This window comes from Bos mutus, chromosome 1 (genome assembly GCF_027580195.1).
Source record: "Bos mutus isolate GX-2022 chromosome 1, NWIPB_WYAK_1.1, whole genome shotgun sequence".
Lineage (NCBI taxonomy): Eukaryota > Metazoa > Chordata > Mammalia > Artiodactyla > Bovidae > Bos > Bos mutus.
This window is the reverse complement of record NC_091617.1, coordinates 64,871,588-64,894,220: the sequence shown is the minus strand read 5'-3', so window position 1 is coordinate 64,894,220 and position 22,633 is coordinate 64,871,588. Positions and strand designations below refer to the sequence as shown.

The 22,633-nt window shown below is 35.8% G+C and overlaps 1 protein-coding gene across 3 annotated transcripts in view; it reads right to left on the bottom strand.

Annotated features, from left to right (window-relative positions):
* STXBP5L (syntaxin binding protein 5L) overlaps positions 1-22,633 on the bottom strand; it is a 338,367-nt gene that overhangs the window by 141,827 nt on the left and 173,907 nt on the right. For all 3 annotated transcript variants that reach the window (XM_070369985.1, XM_070369991.1, XM_070369994.1), the window contains exons 10-11: positions 17,980-18,058; positions 7,401-7,555 (exon numbers count right to left, since the gene is read on the bottom strand). In XM_070369985.1, coding sequence (XP_070226086.1) covers positions 7,401-7,555; positions 17,980-18,058 — 234 coding nt within the window. The remainder of the gene's footprint in view (positions 1-7,400; positions 7,556-17,979; positions 18,059-22,633) is intronic.

The following is a 22,633-nucleotide window of genomic DNA, read 5'->3' as shown; positions in this document are numbered from 1 at the left end:
TCTTGGGGCTTGGGGTTTTGTTTATCAGCTTAAAGAATACTACTAGTTTCCTCTTTGTCTTCTCAACCCTCTCTAGGAAATTCACTGGTTGGGAAGCAATGGCTACAAAAATAAAATAGGTGAGACACTGGTATGAATGAGTAAAAGTCATAAATAAATTATTATTTTTATAGTAGTACACCTGTTGTAGATTATGGTTTATTTTCAAATAATAAAAACTGGTAGCAAAAATTTCACCTTTGTAGAAGTACTTGGTGTACTATGTGTGGTAACCACTGAATAAAAAGATTTCCCTTGAGTCAGTGTTAGCTTCAATTTGTGTCTATTTAACAGTTTGACCAGAGACAAATTAGTCAACTGTTTTGATTTTCAATTTCTTTATACATTGAAATGGCAAAATAATAACTACCTTAGACTTACAAAGATTAGATGTATATAAAGATATTTAATATGCATCTTTATATATTTAATGAGCTTCCGTGGTGGCTCAGATGGTAAAGAATCTACCTGCAATGCAGGAGACCAGTTTCGGTTCCTGGTCGGGAAGATCCCCTGGAGAAGGAAATGGCAACCCACTCTAGTACTCGTGCCTGGAGAATTCCACGGACAGAGGGGCATAGTGGGCTACAGCCATGGGGTTGCAGAGAGTCAGACACAACTGAGAGACTAACACTTTCACTTTCAAAGATGTTTAATGCAAAGCCTGGCTTATAGTAGGTACTCACTAGATGCCAACTGTATTACTTTCTTCATTAGATTGGTTGCTTTTGAACAGGCTCAGCCTTTTAACCCTAGCTCCCAACAAGAAAGTTGAAAAGTTTTATCATAATTACTACTTCTCTGAAGAGAAATGCATTATTTATGACATTTGCAGAAGACCAGATACAATTAAATATAGATGTGAAATTGAAAAATTCTGAGTATTATTGGTTAATTACTCTGGGCAAAGCCCTGTGAGGTAAGAGGATTAGGCATTTCTGTACTTTGAGAAATAGGTTGAATTGTCAGATGTCACAAATGATTCAGCAATATTAAAAACTGTTAATATATTTTGTTTAATATATCCTTAACATGTATCACTATGTGGCTATACAGAAGATTATAGTTCCATATTTGCTAATATGGAATCATAATTAAAATACTATATACTGTTAAGTGAAGAGTGTGAGAACAGAGTATGCTGTCATCTTACAAAAGAGATAATGTATATATACATAAATAAGCATATGCATACATTATTTGTGGGAGAACACATAAGAAACTTAGTAACAGTGGTTGCCTCTGAAAGGGCAATGAGAAAGTTTTCATTATATACTGTGGCATACTGTAGGGTTCTTTTCTGGCATTTTCATGTACTATTGCTTTAATCAGAAATAGTTAATAAAATACACTTATATTTTACTGAGTCCAGTGAAATTTCTCCTAGCTCCTAATACATAAAAAGTTCCATCCTCATTACCATTTCTCTGAAAAGCAAAGTAATATACATGGTTTGGCAGTAATTAGACTTGGTTACAGTACATTTATAATTTAACATTACTAGAAATTGTCCTAACATCTCTACTGATGTGCAGAAATATATATATACATATAGTGTTTGTTCTTTGAAAACCATATATTTTCAGTTTCTATTGCTGGCATGCACACCTTCTTTATTGAAGAAGGCATTTTCCTAACCTAAGTTTTTGGTCCTCTGTTCTTTCTTTCTTTGTTCATTTATCATTCATTCTCATAACTTCAAAGAGCATCTATACTATTTATTTTTGAATCATCATAATAAAGACCTCCTTTTTTTTTTTTTTCTAATTTTATTTTATTTTTAAACTTTACATAATTGTATTAGTTTTGCCAAATATCAAAATGAATCCGCCACAGGTATACATGTGTTCCCCATCCCGAACCCTCCTCCCTCCTCCCTCTCCATACCATCCCTCTGGGCCGTCCCAGTGCACCAGCCCCAAGCATCCAGCATCATGCATCGAACCTGGACTGGCAACTCGTTTCCTACATGATATTTTACATGTTTCATTGCCATTCTCCCAAATCTTCCCACCCTCTCCCTCTCCCACAGAGTCCATAAGACTGTTCTATACATCAGTGTCTCTTTTGCTGTCTCGCATAACGGGTTATTGTTACCATCTTTCTAAATTCCATATATATGCGTTAGTATACTGTATTTATGTTTTTCCTTCTGGCTTACTTCACTCTGTATAATAGGCTCCAGTTTCATCCACCTCATTAGAACTGATTCAAATGTATTCTTTTTAATGGCTGAGTAATACTCCATTGTGTATATGTACCACAGCTTTCTTATCCATTCATCTGCTGATGGACATCTAGGTTGCTTCCATGTCTTGGCTATTATAAACAGTGCTGCGATGAACATTGGGGTACACGTGTCTCTTTCCCTTCTGGTTTCCTCAGTGTGTATGCCCAGCAGTGGGGTTGCTGGATCATAAGGCAGTTCTATTTCCAGTTTTTTAAGGAATCTCCACACTGTTCTCCATAGTGGCTGTACTAGTTTGCATTCCCACCAACAGTGTAAAAGGGTTCCCTTTTCTCCACACCCTCTCCAGCATTTATTATTTGTAGACTTTTGGATCGCAGCCATTCTGACTGGTGTGAAATGGTACCTCATAGTGGTTTTGATTTGCATTTCTCTGATAATGAGTGATGTTGAGCATCTTTTCATGTGTTTGTTAGCCATCTGTATGTCTTTTTGGAGAAATGTCTATTTAGTTCTTTGGCCCATTTTTTGATTGGGTCGTTTATTTTCTGGAGTTGAGCTGTAGGAGTTGCTTGTATATTTTTGAGATTAGTTGTTTGTCGGTTGCTTCATTTGCTATTATTTTCTCCCATTCTGAAGGCTGTCTGTTCACCTTGCTAATAGTTTCCTTTGATGTGCAGAAGCTTTTAAGGTTAATTAGGTCCCATTTGTTTATTTTTGCTTTTATTTCCAATATTCTGGGAGGTGGATCATAGAGGATCCTGCTGTGATGTATGTCAGAGAGTGTTTTGCCTATGTTCTCCTCTGGGAGTTTTATAGTTTCTGGTCTTACGTTTAGATCTTTAATCCATTTTGAGTTTATTTTTGTGTATGGTGTTAGAAAGTGTTCTAGTTTCATTCTTTTACAAGTGGTTGACCAGATTTCCCAGCACCACTTGTTAAAGAGATTGTCTTTAATCCATTGTATATTCTTGCCTCCTTTGTCGAAGATAAGGTGTCCCATACGTCGTGGATTTATCTCTGGGCTTTCTATTTTATTCCATTGATCAATATTTCTGTCTTTGTGCCAGTACCATACTGTCTTGATAACTGTGGCTTTGTAGTAGAGCCTGAAGTCAGGTAGGTTGATTCCTCCAGTTCCATTCTTCTTTCTCAAGATCGCTTTGGCTATTCGAGGTTTTTTGTATTTCCATACAAATTGTGAAATTATTTGTTCTAGCTCTGTGAAGAATACTGTTGGTAGCTTGATAGGGATTGCGTTGAATCTATAAATTGCTTTGGGTAGTATACTCATTTTCACTATATTGATTCTTCCAATCCATGAACATGGTATATTTCTCCATCTATTAGTGTCCTCTTTGATTTCTTTCACCAGTGTTTTATAGTTTTCTATATATAGGTCTTTAGTTTCTTTAGGTAGATATATTCCTAAGTATTTTATTCTTTCCGTTGCAATGGTGAATGGAATTGTTCCTTAATTTCTCTTTCTGTTTTCTCATTATTAGTGTATAGGAATGCAAGGGATTTCTGTGTGTTGATTTTATATCCTGCAACTTTACTGTACTCATTGATTATTTCTAGTAATTTTCTGGTGGATTCTTTAGGTTTTCTATGTAGAGGATCATGTCATCTGCAAATAGTGAGAGTTTTACTTCTTCTTTTCCAATTTGGATTCCTTTTATTTCTTTTTCTGCTCTGATTGCTGTGGCCAAAACTTCCAAAACTATGTTGAATAGTAATGGTGAAACTGGGCACCCTTGTCTTGTTCCTGACTTTAGAGGAAATGCTTTCAATTTTCACCATTGAGGATAATGTTTGCTGTGGGTTTGTCATATATAGCTTTTATTATGTTGAGGTATGTTCCTTCTATTCCTGCTTTCTGGAGAGTTTTTATCATAAATGGATGTTGAATTTTGTCAAAGGCTTTCTCTGCATCTATTGAGATAATCATATGGTTTTTATTTTTCAATTTGTTAATGTGGTGTATTACATTGATTGATTTGCGGATATTGAAGAATCCTTGCATCCCTGGGATAAAGCCCACTTGATCATGGTGTATGATCTTTTTAATGTGTTGTTGGATTCTGATTGCTAGAATTTTGTTAAGGATTTTTGCATCTATGTTCATCAGTGATATTGGCCTGTAGTTTTCTTTTTTTTGTGGGATCTTTGTCAGGTTTTGGTATTAGGGTGAACAATAACACAATAATAGTGGGAGACTTTAATACCCCACTTACACCTATGGATAGATCAACTAAACAGAAAATTAACAAGGAAACACAAACTTTAAACGATACAATAGACCAGTTAGACCTAATTGATATCTATAGGACATTTCATCCCAAAACAATGAATTTCACCTTTTTCTCAAGCGCACATGGAACCTTCTCCAGGATAGATCACATGCTGGGCCATAAAGCTAGCCTTGGTAAATTCAAAAAAAATAGAAATCATTCCAAGCATTTTTTCTGACCACAATGCAGTAAGATTAGATCTCAATTACAGGAGAAAAACTATTAAAAATTCCAACATATGGAGGCTGAACAACACGCTGCTGAATAACCAACAAATCACAGAAGAAATCAAAAAGAAATCAAAATTTGCATAGAAACGAATGAAAATGAAAACACAACAACCCAAAACCTGTGGGACACGGTAAAAGCAGTCCTAAGGGAAAGTTCATAGCAATACAGGCACACCTCAAGAAACAAGAAAAAAGTCAAATAAATAACCTAACTCTACACCTAAAGCAACTAGAAAAGGAAGAAATGAAGAACCCCAGGGTTAGTAGAAGGAAAGAAATCTTAAAAATTAGAGCAGAAATAAATGCAAAAGAAACAAAAGAGACCATAGCAAAAATCAACAAAACCAAAAGCTGGTTCTTTGAAAGGATAAATAAAATTGACAAACCATTAGCCAGACTCATCAAGAAACAAAGGAGAAAAATCAAATCAACAAAATTAGAAACGAAAATGGAGAGATCACAACAGACAACACAGAAATACAAAGGATCATAAGAGACTACTATCAACAATTATATGCCAATAAAATGGACAACGTGGAAGAAATGGACAAATTCTTAGAAAAGTACAACTTTCCAAAACTGGACCAGGAAGAAATAGAAAATCTTAACAGACCCATCACAAGCATGGAAATTGAAACTGCAATCAAAAATCTTCCAGCAAACAAAAGCCCCGGTCCAGACGGCTTCACAGCTGAATTCTACCAAAAATTTAGAGAAGAGCTGACACCTATCCTGCTCAAACTCTTCCAGAAAATTGCAGAGGAAGGTAAACTTCCAAACTCATTCTCCCTCTCTTTTTTATGCTCTAAACAACTGTACTGACTCAAATTTATCTTTTTCTACTCCCAAGAACTGTTATTACTGCTTATAAAACCACTATTCCTAAAATGTTATCTTTGACTCATATCACTCCCTAATCCAACTGTTGACCAAATTCAATGGGTTTTCATTTTCCACTTATAAGCAGCAGATCAAGATGTCATAGCTTGATCATTTTAATGCATACTATCACAAAGCCTCCCCAGCTGGAATCCAAAGTTTTAGATTTCAAATCCAAAGTTTGAAGTCTGTCTCTTCAAACCCACACACTAAAACATTGCTTTCTTTCACTTGATATTTCCTCCAAATTCCTCTGTAGTTCCTTATTTCCAAATATCTACAAAAGGCTTTCAATCTTTTCTCTGAATTGATCCCACTCTAGCAAATTCACAATTTCTAAAACCTTTATTCAATATCATTTTCAAGGCCCAAGTCATTCTTCAAGCCCTACCTAGATCCTACATTTTCTATAAGCTTTGCATGAATATTTCATGCAATATTTCAGTCATCAAGTACCTGACTAAACTATAAATTAGCACATTATTTAAACTCTGACTCATAACTCTGCACTTAATTAAGGTGTAATATGTTTTAAGCTTAAGTCATAATTATCTTCCTTTTGTGGCCAGATTATCTGCAATTTGATATCAGAGATCGGTTTCATACTTCATCCATTTCCTCACCAAGTTCTTGTTATACTGAGGCCATAGAAGCATCCAATAAATATTTGTGGTTAATTAACAACACAGGTAATTTGTCTGCCACTGGCAACTCGGAATAAAGTGCCACATTGGTTTTTATTTCATATCACTTTATTCTAGGTTTTAAACATGAAACTCAGTAATTTAAAACAAATTAATACATTTATAATAAAACTCTTTATACAAGACGAGTCCCTCTGGCCTTCTAATAATCATGTGGAGTCAATATTATATTTTTTTCTACAAATGATAAATATGAAGTGATTTGTCCAAGGTCACATGGCTAGTAAGTGACAGAGATAATTCATAAACTCAAATATTCTGTCTCCAAGTACAATGTTCTTCCTCTACATCTATATTTTCCCTCCTGAAAATATAGTAATATATATGTGTGTGTGTATATATATATACATTTTTTAAATCATAAACTCATATTTCCCTTTTGCATTTCATCCATCTCAATTTTTAGATTTCATTAAGATATATTTTCATCATTAGATTCCATTATACAGTTTGCATGTAAGTTTAGACTAGATTTTATGTTTATAAAAAGTCTTTATATTTGGGATGATAAAAATACCTAAGCACCTCTCCTCTCAAAGACTAATTTTTCTCAAAATTGGAATAAATCACTAACCACACATCAGCAATCCCAGAGTAATCACAGGTGCTGCAGTTCCATCTGAAGCAAAGTCAGATGTGAAACAGATGCAGCACCGCCAGAGTTACAGATCACTGATATCAGGTAAGTGCTTTAACTTTGATTGGCACAGGAATGGGATGGGTGGAGCTGGTCCAGGAGAGGCTATTAGGAGACCTCAGTTTCTCCAAGTGATTTCACCCCGGACCCCGATCGGACCCTCCCAGCTCAGCTTCCACCATCCTTATCAAAGTTTAAAGCACTTACCTGATATTAGAACCTGAAACTCCAGCACTGTTGCACTACATTTGTCTTACTTCCAGTCTGTCAAGTAGGTACAGTTGCAGAGCCTGCTCCAGCACCTGTAGCTCACAGTGTTGTATCACAGTAGATGTCAGCTGCCAAAACTAAAAATATTTAAGCTTAATTTTGTTAGGAACTTATCATTTCAAAAATTATTTTCAACATCACTTCATTTTAGTTACTTACCATTTGGATAGGGTGTTTCACATAAAGTTAGAAATTCAACAATAGGATGATCCATTTCAAGCACTGTAATTGCTTTTCCATGCATGATAGTTAAACTTGGTCTTCTGCAAGCTTTGTCATAGGACAGTCCACCAGAAAATATTATGAATGGTTCACTACAAAGGAAAACAAATGAGACAGAGTTCTTTAGGATGACACAATGTCACAGGATAGGACTTGGTAGGGATTACAGACAATAACTGTCAGAGCAAAAGCCTTTTCTGCCCCAAAATATTTCACCCAACAAATTTACTATTCTTTTTCCCTTTTACTTGATGTAGATTCTCACTGTTAAAATTACGAATGAATCAGTCTGAAGATGTTGAGGTGAGATGGGGAAAAGGCAGTGAGGATGGTCAGGGGAAAGGTGCTCACGGACTCAAAAGAACATCATTTATGGTTGGCTCCCGAACTCTAAATTACTACTATTAGAATGTTAGACAATATTAGTTTATCATATTAACCAGTAGGCATGTGGGGTCCCAAATCACTAAGAAATAGAAGCAAATTTCAATATAAAATGAAATGTGACAGTGGCAAGCCCAGAAGAGTGGAAGGCAACACGAAAAGTCTATATTAATGGTGTTTCTGTATAAAAGGGTTATAACAAGAAGACGGAGAAAACTACATGCAAGGGGAAAACAATTCACCAGAAAGAAATGTGATCTTCTCACTTTTACCTAGGGTAAGCCAATTTTATTTAGCTTGTAAAACTAACTTGGAACAAACTTTTTCATTTCTGTTAACTGCAAGTTACAGTTAGATAATGCTATGCTAAGTCACTTCAGTCGTGTCCGACTCTGTGCGGCCCCATAGACGGCAGCCCAACAGGCTCCCCCATCCCTGGGATTCTCCAGGCAAGAACACTGGAGTGGGTTGCCATTTCCTTCTCCAATGCATGAAAGTGAAAAGCGAAAGTGAAGTCGCTCAGTCGTGTCCGACTCTTAGCAACCCCATGGACTGCAACCTAACAGGCTCCTCCATCCATGGGATTCTCCAAGCAAGAGTACTGGAGTGGGGTGCCATTGCCTTCTCCGACAGTTAGATAATAGAGGGGAGCTTCGGGGAGCGAGCTCCGCCCATGGCAAAGGTCATGAGGAAGGATGCTTGGCATACGCAAAGGCGGGATCAAGCCTCAGGAGTCTCCCTGGAAATTCTCGAGCATCTACCCCCAAAACCAGAGTCTGCCTACTTTCTGCTTTGTGCTTTCACCTACACCTCAGACTTTAAGGAGGGCTGTCCCCCACTACCTCTCTCTGAAAAAAGTTAGCTTACAGCTCCAGTTAATAATTCCTGGGTGTGACAGTGTTTCAACCTACAAACTCCTTTGGAAATCCTCTAGCCTGCCTGAATAGGTTTTCCGGCCACATGTGATTGCTCAGAGCCTCCCAACTGTGAGAGGCACGAGATGTTCTAAACTGTCTAAATACAGATTTCTTTGAGCAGTTAAAAGATTGATTAGAAATTGTATTGGTGAAGGGTTTTTCACTTGTTGGGCCAATGTTTGCTGCTAAGTCTCCATATCCCTTACCTGCTGTGTCCCTGGCAGTGTATTGATTACTATAATTGGTGTAAATAGTAGCTTTAACGTTTGTAACCTGGGACCCTTGAATTAATTCTTTTTCTTGTTGTAGCCCACCACACCTTTGCTCTATAGGAATGCAACTTTATCTAATGCTTTTGGAGGGTGGCGCTTGACTTATCACCTTTAGAGACAATAAGTTTTCTGAAGAAAGGGTCTTAAAATGTTAACAGGCCTCCGGGCCAGAAGATGATGCAAATCACCTAAACTTTTGCATATGATAAGTTTGCAGGAAGAAAGCCTGGCTTACTGCATGACTCTACCCCTTTCCCCATTATCCTCTATGCCTAACTTAAGGTATAAAAACTACTTTGGAAAATAAAGTGCGGGCCTTGTTCACCGAAAGTTGGTCTCCCCATGTCATTCTTTCTCTCACCTTCTGGCTGAATTATTCAGCCTCTTTTCTCCACTGAATTTCCTCACTGCGCTATCCTTATTCTATTACTCTTTATATCCTTAATTAAAGTTTAATTAAGCAGATGTTTCCTGATCCTCGCCGACGCCGTCCCCGCTTCAAATTCCCTGGATCCACCGGGGCTGGACCCCGGCAGGAGCTAAGATGATCATAAAATATTATAGCTGTCAGAAAGTTATTAAATATTTTCATAACTTTTCATTTTTCTTTTCTTAAATATCTGTATCTCCAGCATATGTATATAAAAGAAAATGTGTGTTGCTATGAAGCATTTTTCAATAAGACCAGACTGAAAATATTCTCCAAAAAATTTTTAAAGGAACTAGACACTTTTATTGTACCAAATTCCTTGAGAATATATGCTTCACTAAATAATTCACTTCTATCCATCTGCTAAACTGAAGAATCTACTTGCTTCTAGAACTCACTGTATAAGAATCCCTGTTCTTTTCCATATTGTATTGTATATAGTACCACACATTATCAAAGGGACATTTGCTAATCTTATGCTGACTATATAATAACCAAAAAGTTGTTTAAATAGTTTTCATCACAAAAACAAGACCCCTGCATATGTTGTCTACAAGAGACCCACCTCAAAACAGGGGACACATACAGACTGAAAGTGAAGGGCTGGAAAAAGATTTTCCATGCAAATAGAGACCAAAAGAAAGCAGGAGTAGCAATACTCATATCAGATAAAATAGACTTTAAAACAAAGGCTGTGAAAAGAGACAAAGACGGTCACTACATAATTATCAAAGGATCAATCCAAGAAGAAGATACAACAATTATAAATATATATGACCCAACATAGGAGCACCGCAATATGTAAGACATATGCTAACAAATATGAAAGGAGAAATTAACAATAACACAATAATAGTGGGAGACTTTAATACCCCACTCACACCTATGGCTAGATCAACTAAACAGAAAATTAACAAGGAAACACAAACTTTAAACGATACAATAGACCAGTTAGACCTAATTGATATCTATAGGACATTTCATCCCAAAACAATGAATTTCACCTTTTTCTCAAGCGCACACGGAATCTTTTCCAGGATACATCACATCCTGGGCCATAAATCTAGCCTTGGTAAATTCAAAAAAATTGAAATCATTCCAAGCATCTTTTCTGACCACAATGCAGTAAGATTAGATGTCAATTACAGGAGAAAAACTATTAAAAATTCCAACATATGGAGGCTGAACAACACACTGCTGAATAACCAACAAATCACAGAAGAAATCAAAAAAGAAATAAAAAATTGCATAGAAATGAATGAAAATGAAAACACAACAACGCAAAACCTGTGGGACACTGTAAAAGCCGTCCTAAGGGGAAAGTTCATAGCAATACAGGCATACCTCAAGAAACAAGAAAAAAGTCAAATAAATAACCTAACTCTACACCTAAAGCAACTAGAAAAGGAAGAAATAAAGAACCCCAGGGATAGCTGAAGGAAAGAAATCTTAAAAATTAGGGCAGAAATAAATGCAAAAGAAACAAAAGAGACCATAGCAAAAATCAACAAAGCCAAAAGCTGGTTCTTTGAAAGGATAAATAAAATTGACAAACCATTAGCCAGACTCATCAAGAAATAAAGGGAGAAAAATCAAATCAATAAAATTAGAAATGAAAATGGAGCGATCACAACAGACAACACAGAAATACAAAGGATCATAAGAGACTACTATCAGCAATTATATGCCAATAAAATGGACAACGTGGAAGAAATAAATGGACAAATTCTTAGAAAAGTACAACTTTCCAAAACTGGACCAGGAAGAAATAGGAAATCTTAACAGACCTATCACAAGCTCGAAAATTGAAACTGTAATCAGAAATATTCCAGCAAACAAAAGCCCAGGCTTTTTGATGGCTTCACAGCTGAATTCTACCAAAAATTTAGAGAAGATATAACACCTATCCTACTCAAACTCTTCCAGAAAATTGCAGAGGAAGGTAAACTTCCAAACTCATTCTATGAGGCCACCATCACCCTAATACCAAAACCTGACAAAGATGCCACAAAAAAAGAAAACTACAGGCCAATATCACTGATGAACACAGATGCAAAAATCCTTAACAAAATTCTAGCAATCAGAATCCAACAACACATTAAAAAGATCATACACCATGACCAAGTGGACTTTATCCCAGGGATGCAAAGATTCTTCAATATCCGCAAATCAATCAATGTAACACACCACATTAACAAGTTGAAAAATAAAAACCATATGATTATCTCAATAGATGCAGAGAAAGCCTTTGACAAAATTCAACATCCATTTATGATAAAAACTCTCCAGAAAGCAGGAATAGAAGGAACATATCTCAACATAATAAAAACCATATATGACAAACCCACAGCAAACATTATCCTCAATGGTGAAAAATTGAAAGCCTTTCCTCTAAAGTCAGGAACAAGACAAGGGTGCCCAGTTTCACCATTACTATTCAAAATAGTTTTGGAAGTTTTGGCCACAGCAATCAGAGCAGAAAAAGAAATAAAAGGAATCCAAATTGGAAAAGAAGAAGTAAAACTCTCACTGTTTGCAAATGACATGATCCTCTACATAGAAAACCCTAAAGACTCCACCAGAAAATTATTAGAACTAATCAATGAATATAGTAAAGTTGCAGCATATAAAATCAACACACAGAAACCCCTTGCATTCCTATACACTAATAATGAGAAAATAGAGAAATTAAGGAAACAATTCCATTCACCATTGCAACGAAAAGAATAAAATACTTAGGAATATATCTACCTAAAGAAACTAAAGACCTATATATAGAAAACTATAAAACACTGGTGAAAGAAATCAAAGAGGACACTAATGGAGAAATATACCATGTTCATGGATTGGAAGAATCAATATAGTGAAAATGAGTATACTACCCAAAGCAATTTATAGATTCAATGCAATCCCTATCAAGCTACCAACAGTATTCTTCACAGAGCTAGAACAAATAATTTCACAATTTGTATGGAAATACAAAAAGCCTCGAATAGCCAAAGCTATCTTGAGAAAGAAGAATGGAACTGGAGGAATCAACCTGCCTGACTTCAGGCTCTACTACAAAGCCACAGTCATCAAGACAGTATGGTACTGGCACAAAGACAGAAATATAGATCAATGGAACAAAATAGAAAGCCCAGAGATAAATCCACGCACATATGGACACCTTATCTTTGACAAAGGAGGCAAGAATATACGATGGATTAAAGACAATCTCTTTAACAAGTGGTGCTGGGAAAACTGGTCAACCACTTGTAAAAGAATGAAACTAGAACACTTTCTAACACCATACACAAAACTAAACTCCAAATGGATTAAAGATCTAAACGTAAGACCAGAAACTATAAAACTCTTAGAGGAGAACATAGGCAAAACACTCTCCAACATACATCACAGCAGGATCCTCTATGACCCACCTCCCAGAATATTGGAAATAAAAGCAAAAATAAACAAATGGGACCTAATTAAATTTAAAAGCTTCTGCACAACAAAGGAAACTATAAGCAAGGTGAAAAGACAGCCTTCAGAATGGGAGAAAATAATAGCAAATGAAGCAACTGACAACTAATCTGAAAAATATACAAGCAACTCCTACAGCTCAATTCCAGAAAAATAAACCACCCAATCAAAAAATGGGCCAAAGAACTAAATAGACATTTCTCCAAAGAAGACATACAGATGGCTAACAAACACATGAAAAGATGCTCAACATCACTCATTATCAGAGAAATGCAAATCAAAACCACAATCAGGTACCATTTCACGCCAGTCAGAATGGCTGTGATCCAAAAGTCTACAAGCAATAAATGCTGGAGAGGGTGTGGAGAAAAGGGAACCCTCTTACACTGTTGGTGGGAATGCAAACTAGTACAGCCACTATGGAGAACAGTGTGGAGATTCCTTAAAAAACTGGAAATAGAACTGCCTTATGATCCAGCAATCCCACTGCTGGGCATACACACTGAGGAAACCAGAATTGAAAGAGACACGTGTACCCCAATGTTCATCACAGCACTGTTTATAATAGCCAGGACATGGAAGCAACCTAGATGTCCATCAGCAGATGAATGGATAAGAAAGCTGTGGTACATATACACAATGGAGTATTACTCAGCCATTAAAGAATACATTTGAATCAGTTCTAATGAGGTGGATGAAACTGGAGCCTATTATACAGAGTGAAGTAAGCCAGAAAGAAAAACACCAATACAGTATACTAACGCATATATATGGAATTTAGAAAGATGGTAACAATAACCCTGTATACAAGACAGCAAAAGAGACACTGATGTATAGAACAGTCTTTTGGACTCTGGGAGAGGGAGAGGGTGGGATGATTTGGGAGAATGGCATTGAAACATGTATAATATCATACATGAAACGAGTCGCCAGTCCAGGTTTGATGCACGATACTGGATGCTTGGGGCTCGTGCACTGGGACAACCCAGAGGGATGGTATGGGGAGGGAGGAGGGTTCAGGATGGGGAACACATGTATACCTGTGGTGGATTCATTTTGATATATGGCAAAACCAATACAATATTGTAAAGTTAAAAAATAAAAAAAATAAAAAGTTTTCATCAAAACTTACATATAAAATGCCTTCAGTAATTTTTATTTAGAGTTTTGTCAGTATTTTCACACAAATAATTGAGTTGTAAACTAAATATGGGAAAATGCTCTAATTTACTTTCCTTGAGTCTTTGTATCATTATGTTGAGGAAAAGAAGCTAGGATCAAAAGTTATATATTATGTAACTACACTTACATGACAGCTCAAAAAGGCAAAACTATAGTGACAAAGTACAGATCACTGGTTTCCAGAGGTTAAGAGTGGGGAAAGGTGTAATTGTTAAGGGACTGCAAAGATAATTTGGTGCATGTGGAAATTTTCTGTATTCTTAATGTGGTGGCAATTTCAAGAACCTATACATTTGTGAAGAAAGCCAAGGGCTGAAGAATTGATGCTTTTGAACTGGTGTTGGAGAAGACTCTTGAGAGTCCCTTGGACTGCAAGGAGGTCCAACTAGTCCAATCTAAAGGAGATCAGTCCTGGGTGTTCTTTGGAAGGAATGATGCTAAAGCTGAAACTCCAGTACTTTGGCCACCTCATGCGAAGAGTTGACTCATTGGAAAAGACTCTGATGCTGGGAGGGACTGGGGGCAAGAGGAGAAGGGGACGACAGAGGATGAGATGGCTGGATGGCATCACTGACTCGATGGACATGAGTCTGAGTGAACTCCAGGAGTTGGTGGTGGACAGGGAGGCCTGGCGTGCTGCGATTCATGGGGTCGCAGAGTCGAACACAACTGAGCGACTGAACTGTCTGAACTGATACATTTGCTAAAAAAAATCCACAGAACTGTACACCAAGAGTATAATTTATAAAATAGATAATACAATAAAAAGCATTGAGATTTTGTCTCAATGAAGGCAAAAGGATTAAATGATAAATTGTGTAATATAACAAATGTGTAACATCTGTTGAGTATTTATGATATTCCAGGTATTTTGTGAAGAACTCCACATGCATTATTGTATTTAATCCTTGAGATATACCAATCAGAGAACTACTATTATCCTCATTTAATAGATGGGTATACTAAAGCTTGGAGAATTTAACCACACATGAAGTCTATCTGTAGGTGGCCACAAAAGGAAGGGATTAAAAAACTAGCAGAGAGTAATTTTTATTAATGACAGATAACCTGATAATGCTAGTGACAGGAGGTAAAGAGATCATTATTTGCTTTTTTTAAAAGGATAAAATTATTAAGCTGAGGCCACTGTGACTGGAGTTGTAGCAAGCAAATTTGTGACTAGGGACCAATGATTCCTAAGCAAGTTTGTGAATGGCTAGTCCAAGATGATATTAAACAGAAAACACATGCTTTACATCTGTTATCTGTGCAGACCTTTAAGAGGCCCAGCTGCTATAGCACACATGGTAAAGGAAAGTGAAGTCACTCAGTCATGTCTGACTCTTTGTGACCCCATGGAGCCTACCAGGCTCCTCCACCCATGGGATTTTCCAGGCAAGAGTACTGGAGTGGGTTGCCATTTCCTTCCCCAGGGGATATTCCTGACCCAGGGATCAAACCCAGATCTCCCACATTGCAGGCAGACACTTTACCATCTGAGCTACCAGGGAAGCCCTGCACACAAAGGTAAGGCTCTTATAAAGTTCCTGCTCCTGCTAAAGCCATCCCATTTTCTTTACTTCACAAAGTATCTGCTATGTACGAGAAGGAGCAGAAATAGATTTATTTCCACTTCCAGACTATAGCCCACTTTGCTGTGGACTCAACTTCAGTGCTCCTCTATTTTTGTAGTCTCTGTGTTCTGAGCTGTGGATCTACTTCTTCTAATATAGTTGTAAATCACAACAAACTGTATAACAACAGTGCTCTACAGTGCACAGTAAGTGGCCTGACAGTAATTATATATTACGAATCATAATTATTTCACATTAGAAATCTGAATTATTTCTACACAAACTTCAACTACCAATAACTAGAACAAATCAATTTGGAATCATAGGAAAATATTAACAGTGTGAAAAAACATGGCTTTGATGATGATAACAACTGCTTTTTAAGAAATCCACTGTGGGCCTCTCATCAAATTTATGATGTTACAAACATCATGATGAGATAGGTACTGTTGATGAGAAAATTAAATTTTTAAAAAGTTAATTTTCAAGTTCACACAGCTGTTTTACTCCAACGATCTTAATCATTATGTTAAACTGTCTTGCCTTGAATTCCTGATTTCTGAATTACCTTTTCTTTATGTTTATCCTTTTCTCCCTTCATCTGGAACCATCCTATCCTCCATCCCTTAAAATCCCATCTCAGGCATCACCTTTCCTAAAAAGAATTTCAGTGATTTCTTCCTTCACTGTTCTCCTCCGTACTCCCTTTAGGCAGGGTTAGGTGCCCTTGAAGTGCAACACTGTATAACAACGGATGTAAATAATATTGAGCCTGAAGACTCAAGCAAAGTTAAAGTCATAAACACTGTTTTAAGAAGGAAAGAATATATGTAAAATATTTTCATCCACAATGATTAAATTTTAAATGTTTTAATAGTTTAGTTACAATAGTAATAAAACTGTGGTTATTTTTACTAGTTACGCTTAGTAACATTAGGCTAGGCTAAAGAGGTTTTGATCCATCTATCACACTTTGAGAATAGCTGCTATAAGCAAATATTATATGTACCTGTGATGACAGGAAAATATTCTAGTGTGAGCATTTAAGTAATATAAAGTAGAGTTGTCCAATTTAGACTTAAAACTAAGGTCTACACAAGATTTGTAATTACGGTAATTCTGGATGGGAATATTGCCATTAATAATTACTTTAAGTATAAAGAACATTGCCAATGTATTGGATGGACAGGGAGGCATGGCGTGCTGCAATTCATGGGGTCGCAAAGAGTCGGACACGACTGAGCGACTGATCTGATCTAATCTATAGATATAAGATAAATTTTATTAAATATTATTTTTAATTTTCTATACTTTAAAATTTAGTATCTTAAAATTTATACCAATGTACATAAATGTTTATATTCCCAACTAACTTTAATCTTTCCAAATTCAAAATGTAAGATCTTATGACCAACCTAGATAGCATATTCAAAAGCAGAGACATTACTTTGCCAACAAAGGTCCATCTAGTCAAGGCTATGGTTTTTCCTGTGGTCATGTATGGATGTGAGGGTTGGACTGTGAGGAAGGCTGAGCGCTGAAGAATTGATGCTTTTGACCTGTGGTGTTGGAAAAGACTCTTGAGAGTCCCTTGGACTGCAAGGAGATCCAACCAGTCCATTCTGAAGGAGGTCAGCCCTGGGATTTCTTTGGAAGGAATGATGCTAAAGCTGAAACTCCAGTACTTTGGCCACCTCATGCAAAGAGTTGACTCATTGGAAAAGACTCTGATGCTGGGAGGGATTGGGGGCAGGAGGAGAAGGAGACGACAGAGGATGAGATGGCTGGATGGCATCGCTGACTCGATGGACGTGAGTCTCAGTGAACACCGGGAGTTGGTGAGGGACAGGGAGGCCTGGCGTGCTGTGATTCATGGGGTCGCAAAGAGTCGGACACGACTGAGCGACTGATCTGATCTGATCTGATCTTAAAGTACTGAGACATATATTTAATTCATATATAATACTAATAGGTAAATAGCTTTTGCTGTTTAATAATGCTAAATGATTGCTACTTGCAACTGCATGGCCCAAAAGCCCTACATTGTTAAAATTAATGTATATAATACTTATGTGAATATTCATATAAATCTTTAAATAATTAAGAGTTACTATTTATAATAATATTGACATCATATACATACCCATTGAATAATAAATGTTATCAAGGAAAATTGCTGTTAATGTTAATATAATTATGTAAAACTCAACAATATATAAACATTAAAGGATATCTGTATTTCTTGTCACTCTTTCTTACACATTTTTCCATAACCCCCCAAGTAAAAATGCATACCTGTTTCTACAAGTCTTGTATTCTACTTTAAGAATTGGTTTGCAAGATTCAGGTTTTCTTCCTTCTCTTTGACTTTTTCCTAAAGAAAGAAAAGGATTTTATTAAATATGAATTAAATTCTACTTATCCATGAGAATTTTTTAAAGGAATTTTTTAAGTAATTATGTATTTTTCATAATCAGATAGACATGTTTCTATGCATTATAACATTCTTGTTAAATTTATAAATGGTTTATTGAGCCCTAACAATTGACTGTTATATAATCAAGTTATTTGTAAACATATTTTTATTGCTTCACATTCTTCATGTATAAATCTAGTATAAGGTTATTTTAATTACATAAGTTTCATGATAACAGCAGAATTGAAGACACACACATATATACTTATCTGCATAATGAAATGTATTATGAAATAATACTAGGCTTTAAAAATTTCACCTATGAAACAAGAAAACCCTTTCATATGCAGAAAGACTTGTCACTTAAAACTTATGATACACTATGAAAATCATTGCATTTTAATCAAATTCATTTAAAGGAAAGTCCATTAGACAATGAACACAGGTGATATATTTCAAGATTTTTAAAAATTTTAATGATGAACTCTATTTACATAAAACAAAAATAATAGTTTCTTATCAGGGAAAGATTATGTTCAGATTCCATAAGAGTTTGAATAAAACATCAAGAAGAGTTGAAAATGGAAATAAGTATGTCATAGGTAGAAGTAAGCTTTATCTTTATAGTTATAATTTTACTCATCTGTTTTTTAAGATGACACCTTTTATTTTAATAAATATTCTTACACTGCCAGAGCCATTTGTAGACAAAGAAACCTATCATGTAGAAAGATGTTTACAAGCATGTAAGTTAAAATTTCATCACAGTTTCAGAATGGCAAAGACAAATCCAACTCGGAAGTCAGGACAGTTTTATCCAATTTGTTTAATGGCTATCTGCGTACAGTATACCTTATCTGCTCCATGGCATGTTTTTTGAAATTCCCTTCTTTTTCTTTTACCTTATGTCAACTGAAGAAGCAACCCAATAATAAATATTGACCAATATCATTTATACTGTAAAAAAAGAATTAGAAGTATGTATATTATATATGAAAAAGAATTGTTGACACTAAATATAGATCATTACAAAGGGACAACTTTGGCTCAGGGGCTCATTCTGCACAGTGGTCTTAGAGCTAGTCAGGGATTACTATGTTTTGATAATGAATGGAATTAGAGAATTAAAGGAAGTAACAGACTTAGCAAAGAAGCCCATTATTCTCAGTTGATATTTTTTCTACCCAGTGCTGCTTTGCTGCTGCTCCTGCTGCTAAGTCGCTTCAGTCGTGTCCGACTCTGTGCGACCCCATAGATGGCAGCCCGCCAGGCTCCCCCGTCCCTGGGATTCTCCAGGCAAGAACACTGGAGTGGGTTGCCATTTCCTTCTCCAATGCATGAAAGTGAAAAGTCAAAGTAAAGTCGCTCAGTCGTGTTCGACTCTTAGCGACGTCATGGACTACAGCCTACCAGGCTCCTCCGTCCATGGGATTTTCCAGGCAAGAGTACTGGAGTGCTTCTCTAGTCATTGCCAAACCATTAGTTGACCAAAACAGCATTTTTCCAATTGTGTGTGTGTGTATATATATATATACACACACATATACATATATTGGTGTTATATATATATAACACCAATTACTCTTTTTCAATCAGTGAACATCAGTACCATGCACTGATTTTAGTAGAAAAGAATCATTGTTTAATTAACTAATGTTTTATTTCAATTTCCAACTCTGATTTATTTGAAGGTGAAAGCTTTCTGCTTTGATTATATTTACTGCCTGTTAGTAACTGAAATATGCTTAAATGTCATATTGTATAAAACAACATTGTCAATAACTGTGTTTATTGCTATTGCTTATTTTCACAGTATTGTAGTAAGTGGGAGGGTACAGAGAAATAACTACCAAGAAGCTTAAAATTTACTAAACAAAAAAATTTTGAAAATGATAATGAAAATAAATATGAGGTACCATAAATGATTGATAGACATGAAGTACTTTAGGAGTGGAGAATAAAACTGTGGTTTCCTTTTGTAACAGAAGATTTTGTAGAACTTTACAGAAGACTTCCTAGATACTAAACTAAGAACTAAAAGACAGAAGTTGGCTAGAAGAGTATAAGAAAAGACATGAAGGCAGAATGTTGAGGGAATATGCCCAGTATGATGAGAGAATAATGCATAAGCCAAACTGGGCAGATTAAAATATTAATGTAGAAGAAGAGAGGAAGGAATGCTGATGAGGTACAAAAGAGCCATATAATGGCAATCTATAAGACAGATTTGCCGTGTAGAAAAGGGAGAGCCACTGGAAACTTCCAAGTTGAGAAATAAGATGTGCAAAGCAATGGCTCAGAAGTATTAATATGGGTTTATTTAATAAAGACATTTTGAGGATGTAAGATACTGATGATGGAAAACAAGAAAATAATTACAAATGTTCAGGAAAAACAGGGAGGAAAAAAACTGAAGAAAAGTAAAAAGTCTCAAAGAAAGGTACGATACTATTAATCACACCAACATATGCACTATGGGAATATTGGAGAGAAGGGAGAAAACATTCACAGAAATATTGGCTGAAATTTTTCTAAATTATTTGAAAAACATTATTTATACATCTAAGAACCTCAAAAAAACTCCATGTAGGATAAAAAAGTCAATCTACTCCCATACACATCAAGGTAAAAATGCTAAAAGAAAAAAGAATCTTGAAATGAGCAAGAGAAAAATGATTCATTGTTTATAAGGGAGCCCCAATAAGGTTAATAGCTGAGACTCTTATCAGAAACAATAAGTCAAAAGGCAGCAAAATGACATACTTAATTTACTGGGAAAAGAAACCCTGTTAACCAAGAATCTTATATTCATCAAAATTAATTCAATAATCATTATCAAAATAATTTGAAATATTCAAAATGAAATAATTTTGATTATTTCACCTTTCAAAAATGAAGGTGAAATAAAGATGTTTCCAGATAACAAAAACTGAGAGAATGTGTTGCAAGCAGAGCTCCCTTACAAAAAATACAAAGAAGTTCTTGAGGCTGAAAGAGTAATATGAACCTATATACAAAGATTATAAGTAATTAATGTAGGTAATTATAAAAGTATAATTACACATTTCCTCTCCAATCTTGACTGATTTAATAAGCAATGTAAAAATTAATATGTATATAATTGTAATATGGGATACTTATTTGAAAATAATAACACAGAGAAGGTTGATGGGAGCAAGGGTACACTGGAGGGAGAAAAGGACACCAAATGGTAACTTGAATCCACAAGAACAAAGGAAGAGAACCACAAATAAGCAGCAAAAAGGCTAATGTAACAACTTCTATACATACGTGTGTGTGTGTGTGTGTGTGTGTGTGTGTGTAGTAGTCGCTCAGTCAATAGTGTCCAACTCTTTGTGACCCCATGGACTGTAGCTCGCCAGGCTCCCCTGTTCATGGAATTCTCCAGGCAAGAATAGTAGAGTGGGTTGCCATTCCCTTCTCCAAGGGATCTTCCCAACCCAGGAATTGAACCTGGGTCTCCCACCTTGCAGGCAGATTCTTTACCATCTGAACCACTAGGGAAGCCCCTATACATACATACCCTTGACTAAATGTTCAAAGAAAAAAATATTTTTAGAATAATATATGCTACAACACACTAAACCATCTGAGATGAAGCCTAAGCAGTGCAGAGAGGGAAATTTATACCTATGAGCAGCTATATTAAAAAAGAATATATGTGAGGAGGGAAGAGGGAGAGGGTTATGGATGGGAAACACGTGGACACCCATGGCGGATTCATGTTGATGTATGGCAAAACCAATACAATATTGTAAAGTAATTAGCCTCCAATTTAAATAAATATATATTAAAAAATAAATTAAAATATTGAAAATAAATAAACAAGAATATATGAAATCACTAACCTAACCATTCACCTAAGTCACAGAATAAAAGAACAACATAAACCTGAAGCAAACAGAAAGAAGGAAATAATAAAGATTTGAGCAGAAATTAATGAAATATTGGGCTTCTGTTGTGGCTCTGCTGGTAAAGAATCCTCCTGCAATGTGGGAGACCTGGGTTCGATGCCTGGGTTGGGAGGATCCCCTGGAGAAGGGAAAGGCTAACCACTCCAGTATTTTGGTCTGGAGAATTCCATGGACTGTATAGTCCATGGGGTCAAAAAGAGTCGGACATGACTGAGTAACTTTCACTTCACTTTAATGAAGTATTAATAGAATAGAAAAAATATATATCAATAAACTGAAATCTGGTTCTCTGAAAAGATCAGTAAAATAGCTGAACTGACCAGAAAAGACAGAGACAGAGATAAAAGACTTAAATTCTGCCACCAATTCTCCTACCATTCTCCTAAAAACAAAAGAGGAAATATTTGCCAACTAATTCTATAAAACTATTAGTACGATCCATTGTATGAGATCAAACATCCTGATATGAGGCTAACACAGAAATATAACAATGAAGAAGTGAGGTTTTTCTAAATAATGGGAATATGGTTACCATCAGAAAAACCAGTTACTATAATATACCATATCAATAGAATAAAGAACAAAAATTACACAGTTA